Here is a 25,108-nt window from a genome sequence, read left to right as displayed (position 1 = left end):
GCAAATGCCCTTCAACTAAAGAGCGAATAAGGCAACCAATCACCCTAGTTTTAGTCTCGGAAGTCCCATGCCCCAGAAAAACCACTCCAGCCCAGGGAAACTGGGACAGCGGGTTCCCCTCTGAATGGATAAACAAAGCTCTACAATAGAATAAAAGAACCAACAGCTCAGAGCTGCAACAATATGAGTGAATTTCAAATGTGGGTGTTGTGTGCATTGTGCTAAGTGGAAGAAGCCAATTCGAAAGGTTACATGCTGTACGAGTCCATTTATACGACTTTTCAGAAAAGGCAAAACTAGGGAAAAGGGACAAAGGAACAGATCACAGTGGCTGCCGAGGGCAGGGCATGGGGGAGGGGATATCCACAAGGATGTAGAAAACTTTTGGGGGCGATGGAACTTCCTGTAATTGATGGGTTGAGGCAATTACACAATTGTGTTTGTCAAAAACCTACAAAACTAAATGTTAAAAGAGGTGACTTTAACTGTATGTAATTTAACCTTTCATATATAAAAAAAAAAAAGCCCTGCCTATAGAGCTTGCTTTCATTTGGGAGAAGACAGGTGTAAACAAACCAACTAATTAAATTATACTGAATGGGAATCATTTCAAAGCCACGAGCCTGGATGAGGTCACCAAGGAAATGGGCCTTTAAAGAGGGAGAGAGAAGAGGTGTGGGGAGGGGGCTGACCTGAAGAGATCAGGGACCAGCTAAGGAGGCTGAGAGGGAGGGCCGGTGGACGAGAGGAAAACCAGGAGAGCAGAATCTGGGAGCTAAGGAAGGGAGTGGAGGCAGGAGGACAGGAGACCAGCCCCTGAAGTGCGCTGAGGGTCAGGTCAGGGGACACCAGGGAACTGACCACGGGGCAGCATGGAGATCACTGGTGACCTTGAGAAACATCTGCTTGGCATGGTTTTCAGGGAGAATGGAAGGTGGAAGCAGAGATAGCAAGGGCAGTGAAGAGGTGTAGAAGGGAGCAGGGGACCAGGCCTGGCCACAGGAGGCACTGGAAGCCCAGGATGCTAACTGGGTGACCAGTGAGGCCCCACCCACCCTCCCTAGTGGCCTGGCAGGAACAGGGGCACAAACCCCAATGGGGCAGCCCTCCCCCAAACCTGGGCCCCCAGTGCACTGTTGGCCTTTACAGCCCAGGACCCCCAGGAACAGTGATGAGCCCCATTCTGACACAAAGCAAAAGGCTCAGCAGGACCCCAAAGCTGGCAAAGGAAGACAGGCCCCTCACACTGGCTGGGCACGGCCTGGGGGCACAGGCAGGCAGAGGGCCTCAGGGTCTGAGCCCCAAGCCACCTCCCACCGTGGAAGCATCAAGGCCCAGGCTGTCCCAATCGCCAGCCTTCTCAGGCCTGCAGGGGAGAAGGGAAGATCCTGCAGACACACACAGGTACCCTCACACGCTTGCACACGGGCATGGTCAAGGGCACACATACCCAACAGCAGCAGAAGCCTCTGTACACAGGTGTGCCCATCTACACCCCACACAGTCACAGTAACTCACTCCAACAGAGGCCTGCACCGCCCACACATATCCCCAGCTCCCAGTCGCTGGGTGAGCCCAGACCCCCAGCGAGAAAGGCCCCTAGCCCTGCCCAGACCCCACCAAGCCCATCTTCAAGGTGGCCCCAGTCCCCTCCTGCAGATCTCTTCTGCCACCTGGTGGCCACTTGAGGAACCAGATGAGACCCAGCCAAAGAGCAGGTGTGGGAGGCGGGATGACCTGAGCAGGGCCCAGCCCCAACCCAGCAGTTACAGGGGCTTAGCTGGGGCTCACAGGACTCAAGTTCCTCCTACCAGGGTGGGTCCTAATGCCTGAATTATGAGGCTCTTTGACCCAGCCAGAGTAAAGGATGCACAATCCAGGACAACTGAGAACTGTGAGAACCGAACTTGCAGAGGAGGGACCTGCGACAGACACCTCTCCCGGGGGTTCCTACAGAGCTGGAGCTCAGCTTCTCAGAAGGCTTGGAGTATGGCCTGCCCGGCAAGGGAGAGGGGGTGCATGCACGGCCCTTGGCCAGAACAGCCAGGTGGGGGAGGGGCTGGGAGGGTGACTTAGAGGGGGTGTGAAGGGAGTCCTAGAGAAGAGAAGCCTTGGGGAGGGGGTCCAGGCTACTGCCCCCTGTTTAATGGACTCAGCATCATTCGGGGGCTACGAATGACTTTGTCCTGTGGGACTCCAAGGGCAAGATGCAGCTTCTCATCCCCAGTTGACAGATAAGAGGCATCATGACCTTTCCAAAGCACTGAGGTGCATTAGCAGGAATCCTAGAGGCCTGACCCCTCCCGGGCCAACAAGACCTCCGAATGGAGCACAGACGAGATTCTGACCTCCAGTGGATCTCCCTGCCTCCACTTCTGCCCACCTCTCACCTCCACCCCATGGCCAAGAGGATCCTTTCCTAGCATAGTCACACTACATGTCACTGCTCTGCTGAAAGTCTCCACCAGGCTCAGAGCAGGAGCGGAGTCACTTTGACCCCGTGTGAGACCTGGCACCAGCCGTTCCTACCTCCTATAATCTCCTCCACACACTGCTCTTTGTCATGATGGACCTGTCTTCCCCACGAGGACAAGCAGCTCACAAAGGCGGGTTGATCTGCCCGCCTTCGCACACGGGACCCTCCATCATTATTTCAGACAGGAGCAACCAGGTGAACTGAGGCTGAGGTGAAGTGCAAGTGCAAGTCCCTCAGTCGCGTAGGACTCTGTGACCCCGTGGACTACACAGCCCATGGAATTCTCCAGGCCAGAATACTGAGGGGATGGGGCGCAAATGCTGGGGTTGCAGCTGCAGGCCCCTCCACAAGGTGGCGCCGAGAGGGTCCTCTGGCTATGACTGTGGTCTTGACAATAAACAGACTGTTACTACACTCGTGTAGAAACGAATAAAAGTAGAACGGAGGCTTAGTTTCCCAGTTCATGCGGGTGTCTGGGACTCCCGAGGGTCCGGCCTGGGCTTCAGAGCACAGAGGGCCCAGCCATGTGGGTTTCACCCCAGCTCCTCCAGCCCCGAGCCTGAGTCCGGAGTTGGCCCAGCTTCCCAGTCCTCTCGTGGACCTGAGGACTGGCTGAGACGACACGCAGAGCTGCCTAGAGCAGAGCCTGACAGACCCGACACGTCCGATACGTTCTCTCCCACCGTCACTGTCTCTCGCGCTCCCGCTCTGTTTGTATCCCTTCTCTTCCCCTCTAAGGAGGGGGGACCATGTGGTCCCCAAGGCTCCCCGATGCTCTGACACCCCAGCAGCCATGTCTGCAGGATGCCGCTCAGACAGGCTTGCAGGGGCTCTGGGGGCTCTGGTCCCGAGATGCAGAAGGACCCTGGCCTGGCCCCGCCCCGCCCCTGGGGCCCCCTCACCTTGCCGGCAGAGGGCGCCATGAGCCCTTGGGGCTGGAGGAAGATCAGGTCGGGCCCGGCGTGGGTGTGAGGTAGCTGAGCCTGGTAGCGGTGCAGAAGCGTGTTCAGGACACTGGACTCGTTGACACTGACCAGGGAGGCCAGGTCCTCAGCCTGGTCCAGCTCCGGGGGATTGGCCTGCAAACCATCACACACAGTGTCCTCTGGCCTCCTGGGCCCCCACACCACCACAACCACCACCTCCACCTCCGCCCCCTGGCCCCACACACCGCCCCGGTGACCCGGTTCCTGGGCAGCAGTGCCCTGACTCCGCAGAGAGCGACAAAACCTACAGATGAAACAGCGGCATCGCTTCTCCTGCGCTCTGTGCAACTGGCAGCTGGCCCTCCCTACACTGCGCTCAGGGCACCAGGAGGGGAGGCGCTCTGAGGACGCGCAGCAAGATTCACATGCCTTCTGTCTGTCAGACACAGAAAGGCAGGCGTGCTCGGAGGACGTGTCTTCTGCTGCCTCTTTCCCTTCTGCGTCTTGTCGGGGAGCTCTGCGTGTGCTCAGGGATGCTTAGGACGAAGGCCAATGCCCTGATTGCCCCATTTCTCTGACAGCCCGCCACACACTCATCAGTTGGAAATACTACACCTAGACCCTTCTAGAAGCAAGGAGTGACTGCAGCGTCTCCTTGGGGCATCCATTTGAAAAGCGTCCTAGCACTTCTCTGGCTCCAGGGAGTTTCCTGGGCCTACTGCTCTGTGGTCTTTTGTCATCCTTTTGTCAAGTTTTTTTCCTGAGGACCCTGGCCCTCTGCAAACTCCCAGCACTGGTGGGAGGAGCGGGCCTGAGGTGGGCAGAGGGGGGACAGAGGGGTGAAGGTGAACGAGGCCAAGGAGAACTCCTGGAAGCAGCAGTAGATGTGAAGGGTGGAAAGCATCAGGACAAGATCTTTTACTTCTTTCATTAGAGTCTGACTTATTCTCAAACGGATTCATGGTGCAGTGCAAAAATTATGCAAAACAACCAAAAAAGAAGAACCAAACTAAAGGCTGATACCCAAAAAGCAGGCCACTGGAACCTATGCCATGGCTAACGACAAGCTGCAAATTTGGCTCTGAGTCTCCTGGCAGCCAGGGCGAAGAAGGAAGCATACCGAAGTCCATACAAAAGAAAACAATCACTTTCTCCAGCAGAAGAATTCCCAGGCCCAAGATTTGACAAACATCTCTCTTAACGTGTCCTCATAAAGGGGACACCGTGAGACAGAGCAATGAAACCCCTTAACAGGACACCTCTAGCAGAGCAGTGAGTTCAATGCTGAACTTCCCTACAGTTCCCCCCAGGGCGCCGAGGGGAAGTATTCAGTGCAGTCAAGCCCGAGGGGGAAGCGGGGTGGAGCAGGCAGGGCGGGCGGGGCTCACCCGGTGGACGTGCTCCTCGTCCACCTCGGTGACGCTACCGTCGGCGTCAACGCACAGTCGCACCCTTCCTGCCGGCAGGTCTGCTGTTCCCTCGTCTGGCTTCAGCACCGTTGCTGGAAGACACCCCAGGGGTGGAGGGGTACAGCAAGGGGGGTTGGGGACAGCAGGGAAAGAGGGGAGGAAAGAAGATGGAGGTGAGACAGGTGGAGGGAAAGGAAAAAAGATGAGAAGAGAGAGGCTGTGAGCTGCCAAGTCAGGCCAGGAGCAGGAGACAGGGCCTGGGACAGGGGAAATGGGCGTCATCCTCTTCCTTGGGGGCCTATTTACAGGGAGGGTGCTGAATTGTGACCCCAAACCCATGGAGATTTGGGTCTGACAGGCTGGGTCTGATTCATCTGGGGCTTCTATCAGATGGCACAGGCACAGAGTTGGCAGCCAGACGGCTGGGCGCACTGTCCACCACATACCTAGACTCGGGACGGCAAATAATGGCATATGGGCTGCCACTCCTCCCGCAAGAGCCCTCCAGACATCACTAATCAATCACTCCTCCCAGCCGTGTTCTGAACGGACTGAGAATCACGTCTCAGTAGAGTCCGGTCACCAGCCACAAGTAATCAACAAGGTGGGTTCATGAGATGGGATCCACCTGCACTAGGTTCCAGACACAACACTGCAGAAGCCAAATAATGCTTGTTGCTTTCATGAATTAGCTAAATAATTAATTACCAAGGCACAAACGCCTTTGAAAATAGCACCCAACAGATCATCTGCTGAGAGTGAAATGACACCAAACTAGTCCCACTCCAAAGCCATGTCTCCGCATCCTAGTCCTGGCTGCCCCAACCCCGCCCTTCCCCTCAGTCCCCAAATTGTGATCAGGACCTGGCACACACAGCGACCAGCACTGCGGGGGTGAGAGGGGGACTCAGACCCCAGATGTGCTAACACCCCTAATTACCAAGAGTGAATCCATCCTTCTGAACCAGCCAGACCTTCTCTGCCTCATACCATCTGTCTTCAGGAGCCTGGGGGCAAAGGTCACATAAATTAGCACAAGGGGATGCACCCTCCCCCACCCCCGTGTGAGGGGCAGACCTCTTACATGGGCATTTCTCATAGTATGCCCAGGACCAGCTAAATCAGAATCCCCCGGTGCAAGTGGGGGTCCTTATTTAAATGCAGAGGCCACGGCCCCACCCTAGCTTTTGGAAACGGAAGCTCCAGGGTGGGGCCTGGGAATCTGCATTTTAAGCAATCTGCCATTTACACAGCTCAAAGAATTATCTTGGGACTTTGTAAGCTCAGTGGCAAGGGGACATCTCTCATGGCTGGGACACTGCCTCACTCTGTGGAGAATCTCACCTCTGGACAGGTCAGATTCCCCTGTGGGGCCTCCCGACCCCTGTGTGTCGAGGGGGACGTGCCTGGTCCCTCCTCTGGGCTGGCCACCCCTCCACTCCTGTCCATCTCCGGTCCCCGCCTTGTCCACCCCCAGGGACAAGCCTTTCCTGTCCCCCTTCTCTGGCCTGCGCCTCCCCGCCCCCTGCAGCCCCCTCACCTGCCCCGAGACTCCGCTCTGGCCTCCTCCTCTCCCTTCCTGGCTCTCCGTCGGCCTCTGAGACTTCTCCTCGTGGCCATCCAGAGCAGGCTGCCCAGGTCCTCCCGGCTCCAGCTCCAGGGACCCGGCTCCGGGGCGGGCCTCCTCTGCTTTCTGTCCTCTGCTCTCAGGCTGGTCCTCCTTACCAGCTGTTGTCGGGGTAACCCCACGTGCATCCACTTCCTTGGGGGCTTTATCATCCTTCTCTGCCTCACCCCCGGCTTTACCCGCCTCTCCAGAGGCGCTCTGAGGTGGCCCCGTCTTTTCCATCTTGCCCCGGGGCTCCCCTGCCTTCCCAGTCCTGCTCTGAGGCTCACCTGCCTTGTCCATGGCTCTGGGAGCCTCCCCCGCCTTCCCCGGCGCTTTGCCAGCCTTCTCTGCCCTGGCCTGAGGTTCCTCCATCTGGTCTGCCTTGCTCAGGAGCACACCTTCTTTGTCCTTCTCACGCTGGGGACGGTCCCACTTGCCCCTTCTGCCCAGGGAACCTCCCCACCTTCTCACCGGGGCTTGGGCCCCAGCCCACTTCCCTTCACCTGCTACATCCTTGGAGAGACTCCCCTTTGCCCCCTTGTTTGGGGAATCCCCTGCCCCCTTCTCCGCTGTCCCTGGTTGACCCCCATCACCCAGCCCCTCTTTGCCCTGGAGCTCCGCCTTTTTCACCTTGTTGGTCTGGGGGGCCTCGCCCCCTTTTCCCACTGTGCCTCGATCCTGCTCCCGTTTCGTCGGCAGCACAGTTCCTGGGTCCCCAGGGCCCCCAGTCTGAGTCTTCTCAGCCTTCAGAGGTGCATCTGTGGTGCTGGCCTGGGGGCCACGAGGAGTCCCTGGGATGTCCCCCTTTTTTCCCCCTCCAGGATCCGTGGCTGGGGATGGGGTCCTGGAAGTAGGGGCATTGCGGGGCTGGGTCCTCTGCTCTGGCCTGGCTGAGTCCGGGTCCAGCTTGGCCACCATCAACAACACGTCACCCCTCCTCACCCCTCTCTTGAAGGGCAGGCTTTTTTTGGCAGGTGTCCCACTGGGGCCTGATTCTTGGGGCTTCTCGCCATTGATGGTCATCAGCACAGGGTCCATGGTCCCAGCCTCCTCACCCTTCCTGCCCAGAATGTCTGCACTCAGGGGAGAGCCTGACTTGGCGTTCTGGATGCCAGGCTTGGTGCCAGTGCTGGGCTGGCCAGTGGAAACCTCTGGGATCTAGAAGAGACACCACAACCGTTCTCAGCTGTGTGCTGACCAGACAGCTTTGTCATTCACTCATTCATTCATTCATTCACTTCTTTAATCACCCAGCCATTCATTCCCTCACATACCCTCAAGCACCTAGGGGCAATGAGCCAAACCTCAAAATCCTACATCCTAGACCTTGGCTCAGAACTTGAAGGCCAAGTGACATTATGAAAGGAAAGTGGACTTTGGAGCCCAACAGACCCAAATTCACTCCAAACTCTGCCACTAGCTAGCCGTGTGGCCGTGGGTAAATTACTTTCCCTCCCTGAGCCAGTTTCCTTACCAATAAAATGAGAACCATAATGGCCTCTCAGGGTGGGCGGCTTCACGGTAACACGTGGAAACCGAGCCCAGCACCCAGCACGTCCTCAGCAACAGGAGCCACTGTTGCTGCTGTCCCTGATGCTGGGGCCATGGCTCTACTATTTACACCCGGTTCTTCCTATCGGGCCAGGGAGGGATGGGAAAGGACGTGGAGCCTGTCATCAGAGGACCTGTCCTAGTCTTGGCTTTGAAGCTCTCCAGCTGAGTGACCTTGGATGACATCACCTATCCCCTCTGAGAACTGGTTTCCTCTCAGTGCAGGCAGATACCATGTGACCCTCCAGATTTTCTGCATGCCAAGATGTGGGAATTTCAGAGAACTGAACGAAACGAGCTGCTGCTACTGGTCCTTCTGCACCAGGTGAGGGTCCTGCTTTGGCCCCAAGGTCCTCCACTCTCGGTTGGCTGAGACACCTGGGTACCCGACACCCAGGGGTCTCCACTACCTGTTCCTCCCCTACATCTTTCTACTGCCCAGTGACACCAGCCCTGCCCATCCCACCAACCTCCAGCCAGCCTGGCTGTGACCAGAACAGCTCCAGGGCCAGAGTGGCCTCTGCAGGAGGACCTGGCAGGGGCAGTTCTACCCTGAGGCCTGGCCACACACCTGCCTTGGTTTGTGTCTGCCACCGTGGACCCTGCTAGAACCAGCCTCCCGCACACCTGCGCTTGGGAATCTGGGTCTCTCACCCTCCTTGTGCACCCACACCAGGCCCAGGATTGTGCTGAGTCCACCTGCACATCTGAGTCTCCTCTCCCAAACCCAGATCTACTCTCTCTCACCTGGGCACTGCCACAGCCACTGAGCTGGTACCCCATCAGTTTGCTGCCAGTCATTTAAAACCCGGTCAAAGATTTTAGCAGTTGCCCAGTCTCCAGGAAAGCCATTCAGTACAGCCATCTGCCATTCGAAGCTGTTGAAGAGGAACCCCCCACCCCTCTGCCGTCTGGTCTCACTGTCCCTGCTCACTGCACGTTTCAGCCACAGCTGACACTGTCCAGCTTCTATGCTTTTGTTCACATTGGGCCTGCTGCCTGGAACACCCCTGCCCGTCTCCACTCATCCATGCGCAACTCATCCTTCTATACCCAGCTCAAATGCCCCTCCTCAGCAAGTCTGTGCCTGAAGACCTGGATCAGAAAAACGGCCTCATGGACCCTGAAGCCCCAGAGCTCTGTGTGCTCATGCAAGTTTGCAGCAGGACCACATTCTGCATCCCATTCTAGCTCTGACTGGTGTCGCCTCCAGAGCACAGTCTCAGTCCTCATCTTTGTAAAATAACAACAGTAATACACATAACAATAATGACCAGTGTTACTATCAACCTTGAGGAGGACCCTACATGGCCATCCTGCAATATCTGACTTACCCAGTAAAGAAGCCAGTGAAGCAGGTCTGAACCTCTCCCCATTCCACAGATAAGGGAGCAAACACAAAGATGTTAGGTGGCCCAAGAGACAAACCCGGAACAAAAAGTCACACAGGCCTCTCTGAGTGTAAAGACAGTGCCCTTGACTGCTGAGCCTTAACAACCTTGCTTGTCTTTCTGGGACTCACTGGAGTCTCCTGGGAGCTTTTAAAAAACATTCTGACCCTTTGGTTCCAATCCCAGAGGATCTGATGCAGCTGGTCTGGGTGGTGGGCCCCTAGGAGACTGCAATATGCAACAGGAGGCTGAGACCCCATGGCCTGGTGGCTCAGTCTGACCTTCTGGGGCCAAACAGGTCACATCTTGGAAAGGGATTGGCTGTACCTGGCAAATCTCAGCACTGTCTGCACTGTTTTGAAAAGTGAGTCAGTACTTTATTTTTAAAACCAAACCCCCACAGAGGAGACAGTAATGCAGGGATGCGCCTAACAAGATAACCCATCCTGGCCTCCTCCCCTCCATGCTGTGCATTCCCCTCCTGTGAATTTTCTTGGTCACCAAGGCCCTCAGATCCCACCTGCAGCTTCCTAGTCTAAGGGGGAAGCAACACATCTAGAATCATGGGGGCCAAGAGGAAGTTCACAGCACAACCATTTTACAGATGGGCAAACTAAAGCTGAGAAAGTGGATGGGATCCAGCCTGGAGCACACAGAGTGGTGGAGCTAGAGCTAGAACCTGGGTCTCTGACATTTGTTTTCTTCCTGTTGGATATTATTCCTGTCTCTCCCTGCCCCTCAATGACTGGGTGGCCTTCGGAAAACCAGGTCACTTCCCAGAGCCTCATTTCCATTCCTGCAAAATGGTGATGGATGCTAATGACTCCCTGCAAGGACTCTATGAGGACCAAATAAAACCAGCAGTGCTGGGTGAGGGGAGAGGGGCCAGAGTTATTTAGTGATAGAGCAGGAAAATTAAACTGGCAGGAGCAAGCTGGAGCCTGCTGCCTCACAGGAACATGTCCTGCCCTGCTCCAGGCCCAGGAATGTCTTGGCCCATGGTCCAGACACCTGTTGTGGTCTGAGGCCTGTCCATCCTGCTCAGAGGCACCTTCCGCACCCTGCAGTGACAGCCTGTCCCCTCTGCTCAGCTCTGCTTCTTAACCTGCACACAGCAACGCTCACACGGCTTACCTGGAACCCTTTCTTCGCCAGGCCACTGTGGCCGCCACACCAGCCATCTCACTCCCCAGACTGGCCCTTTCCCAGGCAGCTTGCCAGAGCAGAAGACACACAGCCTCTGGCTCTGTCTGCCCCCATGTGGCCTCATGACCTTGAGCAAGTAAGTGCTTTAGCCTCTCTGAACCTCAGTTGCCACCTCTGATAAGTGGGTATACTCCCATCTACCCCTGTGTTATACAGGGTATCAGGCGAGCCCCTGAGCACTGAGTCCTGTCGAGTGAGAAATGAACACAGTGACCCTCATTATGACCATTAACAGCAGCCTGTGAGGGTTGACTTTGGCCCCCACTTACTTACACCTGGTCAGGCAGGTGTAGGAACAGTGTCTCTACCCTGACACCTTCCCCCACGAGGATGTGGCAGGGGTATTTCAGCAGTTCAGTGGCTACAGGACTTCCCTGACGCAGCACAGTCATTGGGGCTGGACAGGGGCAGGCACATGGGGGACCAGCCTGGCAAGCAACAGCTGAAGGGGTGTGGGAGGCAGAGCCAGGCTGCCCGTTGGGCTCAAGCCAACTCCAGGCTCTGAGGCCACCAGATCGCTCAGCCCCATCACCGAAGCATCCACTCCGCCTCAAGAGGGCACAGCAGAGACGCAAGGAGAGGCCCTTCCTGCTAACACTGTGACGTGCTCCAGGTGCACTGCCACCCAAGCCTGCGTCCCTGGTGCCAGCTTCACCATCCTGCCAGGGTTTCCTGGTCCTAAGAGCTGGGGGAGGAGGGAAGTGGCCCTGAACACCAACTGGGATCAACCTTCAAGTCCTTAAAGCACAGGGACTGCACCTCGTCCACTCACTGCTTCCATCCAGCAGCGCTGTTCAGATCAAGTGGACACCAAGCAGTCAGAAGGGAGGCCATCCGAAGCAGGGTCCTGAGGTCCCCTCCTGCGCCCAGCAGTAACCCTTTGATTACTGGCTTGTGGCGATTCTGATGGACTTGGGAAAGGGACCCAGGTAAGCATGGCCGCTGGAAGGCGCCTGGGGGACTTGGGCCCATGGCCGTTTACCACCTGGGATGGAAGGGTTTTGGTATGTTAACAACCAATACAGCAATAGCTGGTGAACACCAGCAGAACATCTTTCCTGCTTAACTGAAAGCAAACTATACATCCTTAGCTAATATTTAGTTTTCCCTTTCTGCAAAAGTAGTGGTCAGTGATCCCCATCATACGTTAACTGATACCATTCATTCATTCACTCAACAAAAATTTTTGAGCATTCACCATGGGCCAAGTTCTATGAGAGCTGCTCAAGATACAGAGTTGAATGAGATAGTTGTTGCTCTTAAGGAATTCCTAGTCGATTAAGTCACATGAGCAAGTAATTACTCTGCGGACCAAAATTAAGACAGGCATGAAGAGGGTGAAGTGGAAATCAGAAGGAGGAAGGTAATGGGAGAGCTTTCTAGAGATGTACTATCTAAGCTGGGTTTTGACAAATGTATAGGAGTTCAACAGATTATGTTAAAGCTAGGACACTCCTCAATGAGGAGACTGCAGGAACAAAGGCTGGCAAGTGACTCAAGAGGAGGCTCACGGGACAGGAAGGTGGGTGCTGACAGTCACCTGGTCCTTTTCCAGTGCAGCCACTTACCTCTCGTTCCGGAGAGGCAAGAGCTGCCTCTTTCCTCAGTCTAGCTTCCTTGGACTCTTTCTCAGTCTCTCGGACCAGCTGCCTAATGAAGCCCCCTGGGATGACAGAGAAAAGGGGAGGAGGCGAGGATGGTGGAGGGCTCTTGTCCTCTTCCCGAATCTGTTTGGCAGAAGCAAGGAATGAGAGAGCTCAGTGAATGAACCAGCAGGAGCAAGCTGTCCTTTAAGAGTCTTGGACGGAGCTGGGGAGGGGGCCAAGCGGACACCAAGTCCATGTATGAGAGGCCACAGCGAAGCTGGCAAAGCCCTGGGAAGCCTCAGGACAACAGGTGAAAATGGAACGCTCAACCTTGAGGCTGCTCCAGGCAGTGCCATTTCCGCCTGGATCCAGTTTCCTCATAGTATGGATTCGCACAGTGGAGCCCACTGGTACCCATCCTTGGTGTGGGACAGCCCCATCTCTGGGAAGACCTGCTTCAAAAGGAGCTTTTCCGGTTTCCAGAAGGGGACAGGTCACAGGGAACCATCCACACTCTCTGGTCCCATCTCAGCTTGTGGTAAATAGATTAAGTAATTCACCACCTTAACCACTTTCTATGCCAGGAGCATGGTGAGGGAGGGCAGGGCTGGCAGTCACGGTTCATCTAAGGATCCAGCCCTATGGCTATAGCCCATTCTACTGACCCCATGCCCTGACTTCTTGACGGTCCTGGGCAGCCAGGGACTCCCCAGCACTGGGCTGGAAAGCTTGCATTTTACCCCAGAAACACGGTCGAAGCCAGAGCTGGGTGGACCTGGATTGCAGCTGAGACTTGCCACCTTAGAGATGGAGACCTGGGACTGGATGTAATCCACAGGGGTTTGTCTTTATCCAGCATCACTGTGACTGCTCATGAGTTTAAAGGAAAAAGAAAAAAAACAAAAAACAAAAAACCTCCAAGCATTCTATGCATTCTATGGCAGAGCTACACACTGGTTTAAAATAAGCTCCTTATCAAGGTCCTCCCTGAGAGGCTGGCAAAGACTTGACATCCGCAGTCCCATTGATAAAGAGGAACCTAAAGGAGACAGGAAACACCAAGAGACAGAGCAGAGGCCCAGAGATAAGGCAGGCCTCTCCCAGGAGGAGAGAAGCGGGGACAAAGGAGGCTGGGCTCACGTTTCCTCTGCGCCTCTCCACGTGGACTGAAACCTGCACTGTGAGGGTGAAAGGCACGCTCTAGGGCAGGTGTCATTCCGCTCCCTCCAGCATCAGTCTATGCCATGTCAGATCAGCAAGGGGCAGAGGCAGCCAGGAGACACTTCTCAACCACTCCACCCTTCAGCCTCCAATTCATCAAATCAGTGCACAAGGGTGGGGGCGAGGAACAGGGGAGATAACAGGCATAAAAGAAAGAGGCAGCCCTTTATGGATTCTTACAACAAATACAACAGGGAAAAGAGCCATCAACAGGAAGAAGAGCTTGTTTCCAGTTCTGCATGGGTGACAGAAGGCAGGGACCTCAGAAACCTATCCCCATGGCATGAAGCTGGCAGCTGGCAGCCCTGCCTCTGGTGCCCCTGCTTCCCCACCCACACTGTCCCACACAAAGCCCCATGCTCATCAGAGCTGCCATGAGGACGGTGCTGGGACAGCTGGTCTACCTTCATTCCCCTGCCATCACCTCCTGAGGGACAGATACCAGCAGCCATGGGAGGAGTCAAGGGCATGGTCACTAATGCCTGGCTAGGCTGGAGATGCCATGGCTAACTGAGGTGGAAGATGGAAGGGAGCCTGGACATGCGCCAGGGGAGCTCTGGATGTCAGAACCTCTGCCTGAGGTGGGAGGGGGTAGCCTGAGACAGCAGGGCTAGGATGCGTCCTTGGAGGGTCTGGCTGGCCCCTGAGGCTGTGGCCCGAGCCCTGAGTGCTACTTTCCTTCTGCTCCCATAGGGCGAGGCGTGATGAGATGGCCATGCTGAGGCAGTGCCAGGACCGTGAGGTGAGATGAGATGAGATGAGATGAAGCTCTCTGCCAGGCAGCACGGAATGCAGCTTTATGGACACAGGCAGCGCATGAGGTGATGCACAGAGACTGACCCATGGAGACACAGTAGGGAGAGAAAAGAGAGACAGGTTAGCTCGTGGGTACCGCCCAGACCCACCCCCTCCGATGCCAGGGACCAGGCCAGGCACAACTCACTATCATTTACATCTGGGAGGAATATGGTCAGCAGAGAGCTGCTGGCTATGGAGTGGACAGTGCCGTGAAATTCTTGCCAACCCTGACCACACACTTTTAAATTTCTCTTGACGTATACAGCCAGAAAAGTATGTACTTGTAAATGTATAGCTCAGTGGCTCTCACATAAAGAACACAACGATAGAACCAGCACTGTGACCAGATCAAAACTATTAAACTTTTAAAATAAAAACATGGTGTTATTTTAAAATATATTAAATTTCAACTTAAAATATTAAAAATAAATTAAAATTATAAAATAAAAATAATTTTGATTAAAATTCTTTAAAAGTACATTTTAATTTAATTTGAAATATTATTTTATGTATGACTATAGTATAAAGCTCCAATACTTTGGCTACCTGATGTGAAAAGCCAACTCACTGGGAAAGACTGAGGGCAGGAGGACAAGGGGGCAACAGAGGATGAGATGGTTGGATGGCATCACTGACTCCATGGACATGAGTTTGAGCAAACTCAGGGAGACAGTGAAGAACAGGGAAGCCCGGCGTGCTGCAGTCCATGGGGGTCAGAATCAGACAGGACTTAGGGACTGAACAACAACATGGTATATAAATATTATCTAGATATATAAATATTATAAATAAAATAACAAACATGCAAATCTAATCTATAGCGATGGAGGTGAGAGGAGTTGTTAGGGTTCAGCTGGGAAGAAGCACAAGGGGAACTTTCTAGGAAAATGGAAATGTCTTATATCTTGACATGAGCTGTGAAATGTGAAGTTAAATGGAGTCACTCATGTCAAGGGGTTTTACAACAGAGCTGGCAGGCCATTAAGGAGGTGGACCTCATACACGTCCTCCCCAACTGCAACCACAAAACTTCGGAACTGGTGCAAATGGCAGGTATTACAAGGACTCTGCAAGAATCCCTGAGGTTTGTCTCAGAGAGGAACTCTGACTTCCCTCAAAGTGACAGCCTGAGTGCTCAGTCACCTTAAGGAAGGCCAGCTCTGGCCTCCAACATCAATTACAGTTCTTTGTAATGCAAACCTCCCCTTAAGCCTTTAAAAGTCCCTGAATTTTACTCCCCAGCAGGACACTGCTTTGCAATCAGAACCTGTGTATCTCAAAATGCAATTCTTTAATACCAAATAAACTTTTTTTGATTATTATTATTTCCTCCTAGGTTTATTTAGGTGGACAGAGTGCTGGTTACACTAGTATATCACGTGTAAAAATTCATTCAGCTGTACAACTAAGAATATTTTACTGTATAAAATCATATCAATTTAAAAAACAGAACATTACCAACTCACGACAATCCCTCGTACCCCTTCTAGTAACTATTCCACACTCTCCAGATTTCTGAAATCACAGAAAAGTGTGCGTTTCTTTTGTGAGGGGTAAGTGGCTATATAATTTGACCGTGAAAATGAGGAAAGCGCAGGAAACCTTGGCTATTTAACTGACTGAGAGCTTTGAGAAAAAGAGTAAGCATTTTTAGCATCATTTTCAAAACCTTAACAAACATACACAGCTTTTGACCTAGAAAGTCCTCTTTCGGAAAACAAATTGAGGAAGTGATCCTCAACCAGAAAAAAAACCATCACTGTGTTGCTTGTAGGACTAAAAATCCTAAACGTGAGAGTTACTCAGTTGTGTCCAACTCTTTGGGACCCCATGGACTATACAGTCCATGGAATTCTCCAGGCAAGAATACTGGAATGGGTAGCCTTTCCCTTCTCCAGGGGATCTTTCCAACCCAGGGATTGAACTCAGGTTTTCCCCATTATAGGTGGATTCTTCACCAGCTAAGCCACAAGGTAAGCCCAAGAATACTAGAGTGGGTAGCCTATCCCGTCCCTAGCGGATCTTCCCGACCCAGGAATCAAACCAGGGTCTCCTGCATTGCAGGTGGATTCTTTACCAACTGAGCCTCCAGTAACTAGAGAAGCCAAATAAATTAGCACACATCTGAGTCGAAGGAATAGTATGAATCCCTGAAAAGGATGCTTAAGAACATTTTATTAATAAAACAACTTTATCCATTCCATTGTCAGGCTTCTAGAAGGACAGCATCAATAAGCACCTACTAAAGAGAGTTTAATGGTTTATTTATTTCCATAGTATAAACAGAAATGTCTGGGGGAAATGTAAATCAGCACACCCAAAGTGGAAAGAACCTGTCAGCCTCGGATCCAGGTGTCAGTAATAAAAAATTAAACTGTTAAAAATAAAACCCACTTCACCTAGGTATAACTTCTATGCCTGCCATAAGCTTCATTCATTGTAAGTGCACACTTAGATGCTTTCTGATAAACTTTGCAACCCTGGGCGACGTGACCAGAATCGCCCCCTAAAGCCCCTTCATGCCTATGTGCAGTCACTAGCTGTTCCCACCCTCGGCCCCAGACTTCTGATATAGATGGAGTCCTAGAGAATGCAGTATTTTACATGTGGCTTCTTGCATTTTGCATGTGTTTAAGGTTTTTCTGCATTGTTGTGTACATCAGCATTCCACTTTTTATGGATAAGCCACATCCTGTTTATCCATTCGCCAGCTGATGGGCATTTGGGCTATTTCCACTTTGGGGCGAGACGAATTACGCTGCTCTGAGTAGGCCTGTAGGTCTTGGTGCGCTGTGTTTCCACTTTTCTTCGGGAGATTCCTAGGAGGCGGCACTACTGGGCTGTCTGCTAACTTTACATGTGACTTTTTAAGAAGCAGCGCAACTGTTTCCCCATCCTGCCTGCAGTGTCTCAGGCTCCACCAGGGAACATTTGCAGTGACACTGAAAGGTGCTAGGGTTGGCTTGTAAAGATGGCGGAGGGCAATATGGGGCATGCGCGTAGTACACACTCCAAAACGGGCAAGTAACACAGCACACCACACAAAATGAAGAGCCCTTCCACATGCCCAGGTTCTGCAACTGAAAATTCCACCAAGTGTGGATTAAAAAAACTGGGGGTGGGGAGGGGGGGACGATAAAAATATCCAGAACATTCCAAAAAGCAAAAGTTGAATTTGCTGTGCCCTGACAACTATTTACACTGTATTCACATTTACACTGTATTTATATAGCATTTACATCGTGTTTATAACTGCTGACAGCATCCGCACTGCATTCGATATTATTAGCAATCTTGAGATGGTTAAAAGTATACGAGGAAAACTGTGCTGGGTTATACGTAAATATTAAGGTAACTATTACCATGAACAGTATGAAAAGGCAAAATGACAGGATACTGAAAGAGAAACTCCCCAGGTCAGTAGGTGCCCAATATGCTACTGGAGATCAGTGAAGAAATAACTCCAGAAAGAACGGATGGAGCCAAAGCAAAAAGAATACCCAGCTCTGGATGTGACTGGTGATAGAAGCAAGGTCCGATGCCGTAAAGAGCAATATTGCATAGGAACCTGGAATGTCAGGTCCATGAACCAAGGCAAATTGGAAGTGGTCAAACAAGAGATGGCAAGAATGAATGTCGACATTCTAGGAATCAGCGAACTGAAATGGTCTGGAATGGGTGAATTTAACTCAGATGACCATTATATCTACTACTGCAGGCAGGAATCCCTCAGAAGAAATGGAGTGGCCATCATGGTCAACAAAAGAGTCTGAAATGCAGTACTTGGATGCAATCTCAAAAACGACAGAATGATCTCTGCTCGTTTCCAAGGCAAATGATTCAATATCACAGTAAGCGAAGTCTATGCCCCAACCAGTAATGCTGAAGAAGCTGAAGTTGAACGCTTCTATGAAGACCTACAAGGCCTTTTAGAACTATCACCCAAAAAAGATGTCCTTTTCATTATAGGGGACTGGAATGCAAAAGTAGGAAGTCAAGAAACACCTGAAGTAACAGGCAATTTTGGCCTTGGAATATGGAATGAAGCAGGGCAAAGACTAATACAGTTTTGCCAAGAAAATGCACTGGTCATAACAAACACCCTCTTCCAACAACACAAGAGAAGACTCTATACATGGACATCACCCAGATGGGCAACACCAAAATCAGATTGATTATATTCTTTGCAGCCAAAGATGGAGAAGCTCTATACAGTCAGCAAAAACAAGACCAGGAGCTGACTGTGGCTCAGATCATGAACTCCTTATTGCCAAATTCAGACTTAAATTGAAGAAAGTAGGGAAAACCACTAGACCATTCAGGTATGACCTAAATCAAATCCCTTATGATTTATACAGTGGAAGTGAGAAATAGATTTAAGGGCCTAGATCTGATAGATAGAGTGCCTGATGAACTATGGAATGAGGTTCGTGACATTGTATAGGAGACAGGGATCAAGATCATCCCCATGGAAAAGAAATGCAAAAAAGCAAAATGGCTGTCTGGGGAGGCCTTACAAATAGCTGTGAAAAGAAGAGACGCGAAAAGCAAAGGAGAAAAGGAAAGATATAAACATCTGAATGCAGAGTTCCAAAGAACAGCAAGAAGAGATAAGAAAGCCTTCTTCAGCGATCAATGCAAAGAAATAGAGGAAAACAACAGAATGGGAAAGACTAGGGATCTCTTCAAGAAAATCAGAGATACCAAGGGAACATTTCATGCAAAGATGGGCTCAATAAAGGACAGACATGGTATGGACCTAACAGAAGCAGAAGATACTAAGAAGAGATGGCAAGAATACACAGAAGAACTGTACAAAATAGATCTTCACAACCCAGATAATCATGATGGTGTGATCACTGACCTAGAGCTAGACATCCTGGAATGTGAAGTCAAGTGGGCCTTAGAAAGCATCACTATGAACAAAGCTAGTGGAGGTGATGGAATTTCAGTTGAGCTATTTCAAATCCTGAAAGATAATGCTGTGAAAGTGCTGCACTCAATATGCCAGCAAATTTGGAAAACTCAGCAGTGGCCACAGGACTGGAAAAGGTCAGTTTTCATTCCAATCCCAAAGAAAGGCAATGCCAAAGAATGCTCAAACTACCGCACAATTGCACTCATCTCACACGCTAGTAAAGTAATGCTCAAAATTCTCCAAGCCAGGCTTCAGCAATATGTGAACCGTGAACTTACAGATGTTCAAGCTGGTTTTAGAAAAGGCAGAGGAACCAGAGATCAAATTACTAACATCCGATGGATCATGGAAAAAGCAAGAGAGTTCCAGAAAAACATCTATTTCTGCTTTATTGACTATGCCAAAGCCTTTGACTGTGTGCATCACAATAAACTGTGGAAAATTCTGAAATAGATGGGAATACCAGACCACCTGACCTGCCTCTTGAGAAATCTGTATGCAGGTCAGGAAGCAACAGTTAGAACTGGACATGGAACAACAGACTGGTTCCAAATAGGAAAAGGAGCACATCAAGGCTGTACATTGTCACCCTGCTTATTTAACTTATATGCAGAGTACATCATGAGAAACGCTGGACTGGAAGAAACACAAGCTGGAATCAAGATTGCTGGGAGAAATATCAATAACCTCAGATATGCAGATGACACCACCCTTATGGCAGAAAGTGAAGAGGAACTAAAGAGCCTCTTGATGAAAGTGAAAGTGCAGAGTGAAAAAGTTGGCTTAAAGCTCAACATTCAGAAAACGAAGATCATGGCATCCGACCCCATCACTTCACGGGAAATAGATGGGGAAACAGTGGAAACAGTGTCAGACTTTATTTTTCTGGGCTCCAAAATCACTGCAGATGGTGACTGCAGCCATGAAATTAAAAGGCGCTTACTCCTTGGAAGGAAAGTTGTGACCAACCTAGATAGCATATTCAAAAGCAGAGACATTACTTTGCCAACAAAGGTTCGTCTAGTCAAGGCTATGGTTTTTCCTGTGGTCATGTATGGATGTGAGAGTTGGACTGTGAAAAAGGCTGAGCGCCGAAGAATGGATGCTTTTGAACTGTGGTGTTGGAGAAGACTCTTGAGAGTCCCTTGGACTGCAAGGAGATCCAACCAGTCCATTCTGAAGGAGATCAGCCCTGGGATTTCTTTGGAAGGAATGATGTTGAAGCTGAAACTCCAGTACTTTGGCCACCTCATGCGAAGAGTTGACTCATTGGAAAAGACTCTGATGCTGGGAGGGATTGGGGGCAGGAGGAGAAGGGGACGACAGAGGATGAGATGGCTGGATGGCATCACCAACTCGATGGACGTGAGTCTGAGTGAACTCCGGGAGTTGGTGATGGACGGGGAGGCCTGGCGTGCTGCGATTCATGGGGTCGCAAAGAGTCGGACACGACTGAGCGACTGATCTGATCTGATCTGATTACTCCTTTTTATATAAGGGACTTGGGCCTCCATGGATTTTGGTATTTGTGGAGGTTCCTACAACCAAACACCTGGGGATACCCAGATCTTAAACGATACACCAAATCTTCGTGAAGGGGGTCAGGAGGGGAGGAAAAGGCCTCTTTCCTCCCCCTTCAACTTTTCTCACTTCTAGCTATGAGTAGGGTCCCTCACTGCCCGCTCCTGGAAGAGACCCCAGCCCCCCATCTCCGACTGTTAGTTACCATGGTTCACGAGTTTTCAACGGCCCCTTTGGCCTGCCAGTAGCTGTTGTCAGTAACCCATACATAAGAAAACAGCCTGAACAGCATTCCAAGCAATCTCTCCTCACACAGTGAGAACAGCACATCCGGGGAGCTGATGAGACGGATCCCGCGAGGCCGCGCTGAGAACGCATCTCGCGAGACCCCACCGTAGCCCTTGCTTTATAACCCCGTGCGAGAGGACGTCGACTCCGATCATCTCGCGAGAGCACACTGTGGCCCCAGCTTTCCAGGTGTGTAGCATGGGGTGACGTCACGCCCACTCCCACCATCTCGTGAGATCCCATCGTGGTTGTTTACCGACCCTGCGTGAGGTGATGTCAAGTGAATTTCATCATCTCGCGAGAGCCTACTGGGGCCCTCGCTTTCCAACTCCTCAGTGGGTTGCTGTCACGTGATAGATTGAAATCAGTTCAGGGAGTGTTTACACTATAGAAACTAGGAAAAATCATAAATCGGGGCTTTTACTCCTGGAGCCAGTCCGTTAAACACTGTCAGCACAGCACTGGCTGACACCGTACCGCTCCTGCAGGGCCTGGAAAGGGTGAAATCACAAGAGCCAAAGACTGAACAAGGGATATTTCAGCTCTGATGAGGTCAGGTGCCCACAGGAGACCCTGAAAACTCATTCAAGTGCAACAGCCAAGTCTTTGCATAAGAAAAAGACCCCATAGTGTGGGCTCTCCCACTTGCACAGACACGTGAGGTTGAGCTGGAGATTAAGCGGGAGGCCAGATCCCTGGGGGAGAGGGGTGAGGGGCGAGAAGAGGACAAAAGACCCTCCTCCCGACTCATTCCCTTAGGAGACATTGGAGCGTCCCGGAGTGACTCACGGCTGTAATCCGCTCTGCTACAGACCTGGGCAGCTGGAGCCCAGGTTATGAATAGGCCTGACCTGAGGTGGCTGCCCTGGTCACTGCCCTGCCCCGACTCCCAACACTTCCCATCCGGCCGGCCAGGTCAGTGGCTGCCTCCCAAGAATAGCCCTCGGCTTCAAGGCTCCAGGGGGAATCCTGGCTGATGGTCTGGGCTGTCCTCAACCCAGCCGTGGGCGGGCCCAGAGGGCTGTAGCACATGGGGGCAAGGAGAGGACTCAGTCTCTGCCTTTACCCTCACGTCCTACCCCTCAAAGGCACCAGGCCAGCCCCACTGACCCAGGATCAGGATCCAACCCTACTGGGGTGGCTTTGTCAAGCCTTAATTTAAGCAAGTGTTCTTATCACCGCATTCTCATCCAGGCCTGAAACTCACACCTGCCTCATCAGCTGCCGTTTTAAGCCCATGAAGAGGCCCCAGATGCTCTGAATTCATGGGATGAAGTCTCAAGTCTCCCTTCAGGGGTGAGGAGGGCTGGTGAAAGGAAAGGTCACTCCCAAAGCCAGGGATGGCTTGAAACAGTTTTCCATGTAGACATGCTGGTATGAGTGGCCTCAAGGCTTTCCCTCTCACCCCTCAAGGTCCAGCCTTGACCCAGCAGCTAGTCCTCCAGTGACTTCACCTGTCTCAAAGGACAAATTCCTGAGTCTGGATGGTGACTCCCAGAGCCCTCAGGATCCCCCTTGTTCCTCTACTTCAGTGACACTGACCTGGATGCGTCCTTCCACATGGGTTCCCACCTCAGGGCCTTTGCACATTCTGCTCCTGCTTCACACACTTTTCCTTCCGCCTGGCTCACGTCTTCTCCTCTTTCAAGTCTTTGCTCGGAGTCATCTTCTCAATGATCCTGCCTTCACCATCCTGTTTGAATGGCTCCCTGGCCCCATTCCTCCCTGTCCCAGGGCCGCTCGTCGTCTGATTTTGCTCTTTCCCTGCAGCACTTGCTCACTGTCCATCGTGCTGTGTGTTTCTTGTTTAGTTTTCGACCCCTCGTGCAGAACACGGCCCCTAAGAGGTGCAGCATGTCCACCTATTCTGTTCACGTATGCGGCCCCAGAGCCTAGAACATCGCCTGGCACGTACTTTGCTCTCAATGCATATTTGCTGAATGACTGAATGAAGGAATGGATGGGTAATTAGGAGTGTAGCTGGCGAGGGACAGAGCAGGCCATCGCCAGCAGGTCTACGGCAGGGATTTCTGGTGTCTCCTTGTTTTCTGTATCTGCATCTCTCATCATGGCCCAAGGCCATGTCCTGCTGCCGCTATCACCTTGTGGGAGCCTAGGAAGTTCTCTGAGACTCAATTTTCTCAGCCATAAAATGGGAAGAGGACAGCCACGTACCCACATGCTTAACCACTGAAAACTGCTTGCAGTCTTCTTTTCATCTTCGTTTGACTCCACGGTCAAAGTCAGCCTGGAGACCCCAGCCCAGGACCCAGAACTGGATGTTTCACCCACATTTAGGGAGAACCTACTCTGTGCCGAGCACCGAGATAGAAACCTTACACCTAAACTGCTCTCAGCCCTGTTAAATGCCTACTGGACCTGAAATTTAATTACCTTAAAATCCATTATCCCATTTCATCCCCAAGACAGCAACCACGTGGTTGGCATCACTCCAGTAGAGCAGAGACTCAGATAAGTTGAGGCACTTGCCTGAGCTCACCTGGCAAGAAGGTCGAGTGCTTTCCTCTCAGGATCCTGACCAATACAGCTGGGAGGCAAGTAGTTTCAACTCATCACCTCTGATAGATGAGTAGTTGTGTCTGGAGTGTTACTTGGGAAGGACTCTGAGCTTCCGTCTTGGCTCACAGGGAAAAGGGTGATCTGATTGATTATTAATGTCTGCCTTGGGTGTAGAATGAGGGAATGATGACTGCTGCTTGCTATCTAGAGGCTAAATGGGCAAAAGTGACTCATGATTTGTACATGGTCCAGCCAGTCTCACTCAGACCTTGTGTCTGGTGGTCACAGAGCCAGGTGGGAATGAAAAGGGACCTGGTCAGCACACAGGCCCCCCTTCCCTAATCAGGGCAAGAGAACCCCACAGCCAGCAAGTGGTTGAGGATTCAGGCCACTCATCACAACCCACATCCTCCTAGAAGAGGAGAACGGGGAGGGGGATAAGCGGGAAACAAAGGTAGGGAAGTTCACAGAAGGAAAGAGAGAGCGTGAAGAGACAAGGTGGGCTAGAAGGAGGGAAGGCAAAGCAGGTGAGGCTTTGAGATGGAAAAGGATGGACAAGAGAGGACTAGCAGGACTCATCTTCCATAAGAGAGGCTCAGAGGCCCAGCCCTGCTCACAAGGAATTTCCTGGATGGAGGACCGATCAGTGCCCCGTTGGTCACATCCAGTGCTGGGGCGCTCAGGACGAGGTGGGACACGCGGGGTCTGCTCTAATTGCTTTTTTCTTAGAGCAGACCTGCACAGCCCTCGCAGGCCAGCAAACCCACCTTCTCCGGTCCTGGAGTCTGTCAAGCAGGGAAAGGAAGGGACTCGGCTAGGACTCACAGCTCCCACGGCAGCAGAACCAGGGTCCTTATTTCCCAGTGCCCAGGGCTTGCTGCTTCTTCCCTCCTATCCAGAGAGCTAACCTCCTGGGATGACCACATCCTGGCCCCGGTTCTCCTCTCTGGAGCAACACATAGGGATCCACCTATGACACCCAAGGGATTGACCCCCAATTTTCTCATCAGGAGCCTTCAACCATTTCCCAGGTGAGACATTTCTCATGGCTCCCAGATCCCGCAGAATACCGGTTTGGTGTTTCCTGTTGCCAGATTGAAGTGAGAGACTGGTCAGGCTTCTGCTGTGAGGCTCCCCTGACTGTTTTCAGGATTTTATTCCTCCATCATATGGCTGTCTTTCTATTCTTGCTGTGTTGCTACTTGGAGCTTTGCTGTCTAATACAGCAGCCATTAGCCACACTGCTCCTGCTATTTAGTCCCTAAGTCTTGTCTGACTCTCTGCAACCCCATGGGCTATAGTCTGCTACACTCCTCTGTCCATGGGATTCTCCTCCAGGCAAGAATACTGGAATGGGTTGCCATTTCCTCCTCCAGGGAATCTTCCCGACCCAGGGATCGAAGCTGAGTCTTCTGCATTGGCAGGTGGGCTCTTTTACCACTGAGCCATTTGGGAAGCCCCATTAGCCACATGGGGCTATTTAAATGTAAATGAATGTAAATGTCAGCCTCTCAGTTGCACCTGGCACATTTCATGTGTTTGACATGTGGATAGTGGCTACCATATTGGACAGCACAGATACAGAACATGTCTATTATCAAAGTGCTGTCGGACAGAATGGGACTAGATGAGGGCTTTCAACAGGTGGTGACTGTGTCCACCCACAGGCGTTTGGTGGCGCTGGTGGA

At 51.9% G+C, this 25,108-nt stretch overlaps 1 protein-coding gene across 1 annotated transcript in view; it reads right to left on the bottom strand.

Moving 5' to 3' along the window:
- Window positions 1-25,108, bottom strand: part of MYO18B (myosin XVIIIB) — a 232,613-nt gene that overhangs the window by 202,858 nt on the left and 4,647 nt on the right. Inside the window, 6 exon segments of the mRNA XM_059876421.1 lie at window positions 3,379-3,555; window positions 4,791-4,903; window positions 5,752-5,818; window positions 6,352-7,578; window positions 12,137-12,297; window positions 14,056-14,210. Coding sequence (XP_059732404.1) covers window positions 3,379-3,555; window positions 4,791-4,903; window positions 5,752-5,818; window positions 6,352-7,578; window positions 12,137-12,297; window positions 14,056-14,092 — 1,782 coding nt within the window. The 5' untranslated portion in view covers window positions 14,093-14,210.

Source organism: Bos taurus, chromosome 17 (genome assembly GCF_002263795.3).
Source record: "Bos taurus isolate L1 Dominette 01449 registration number 42190680 breed Hereford chromosome 17, ARS-UCD2.0, whole genome shotgun sequence".
NCBI classification, from domain to species: Eukaryota; Metazoa; Chordata; class Mammalia; order Artiodactyla; family Bovidae; genus Bos; species Bos taurus.
This window is presented reverse-complemented; position numbering and strand designations above follow the sequence as displayed.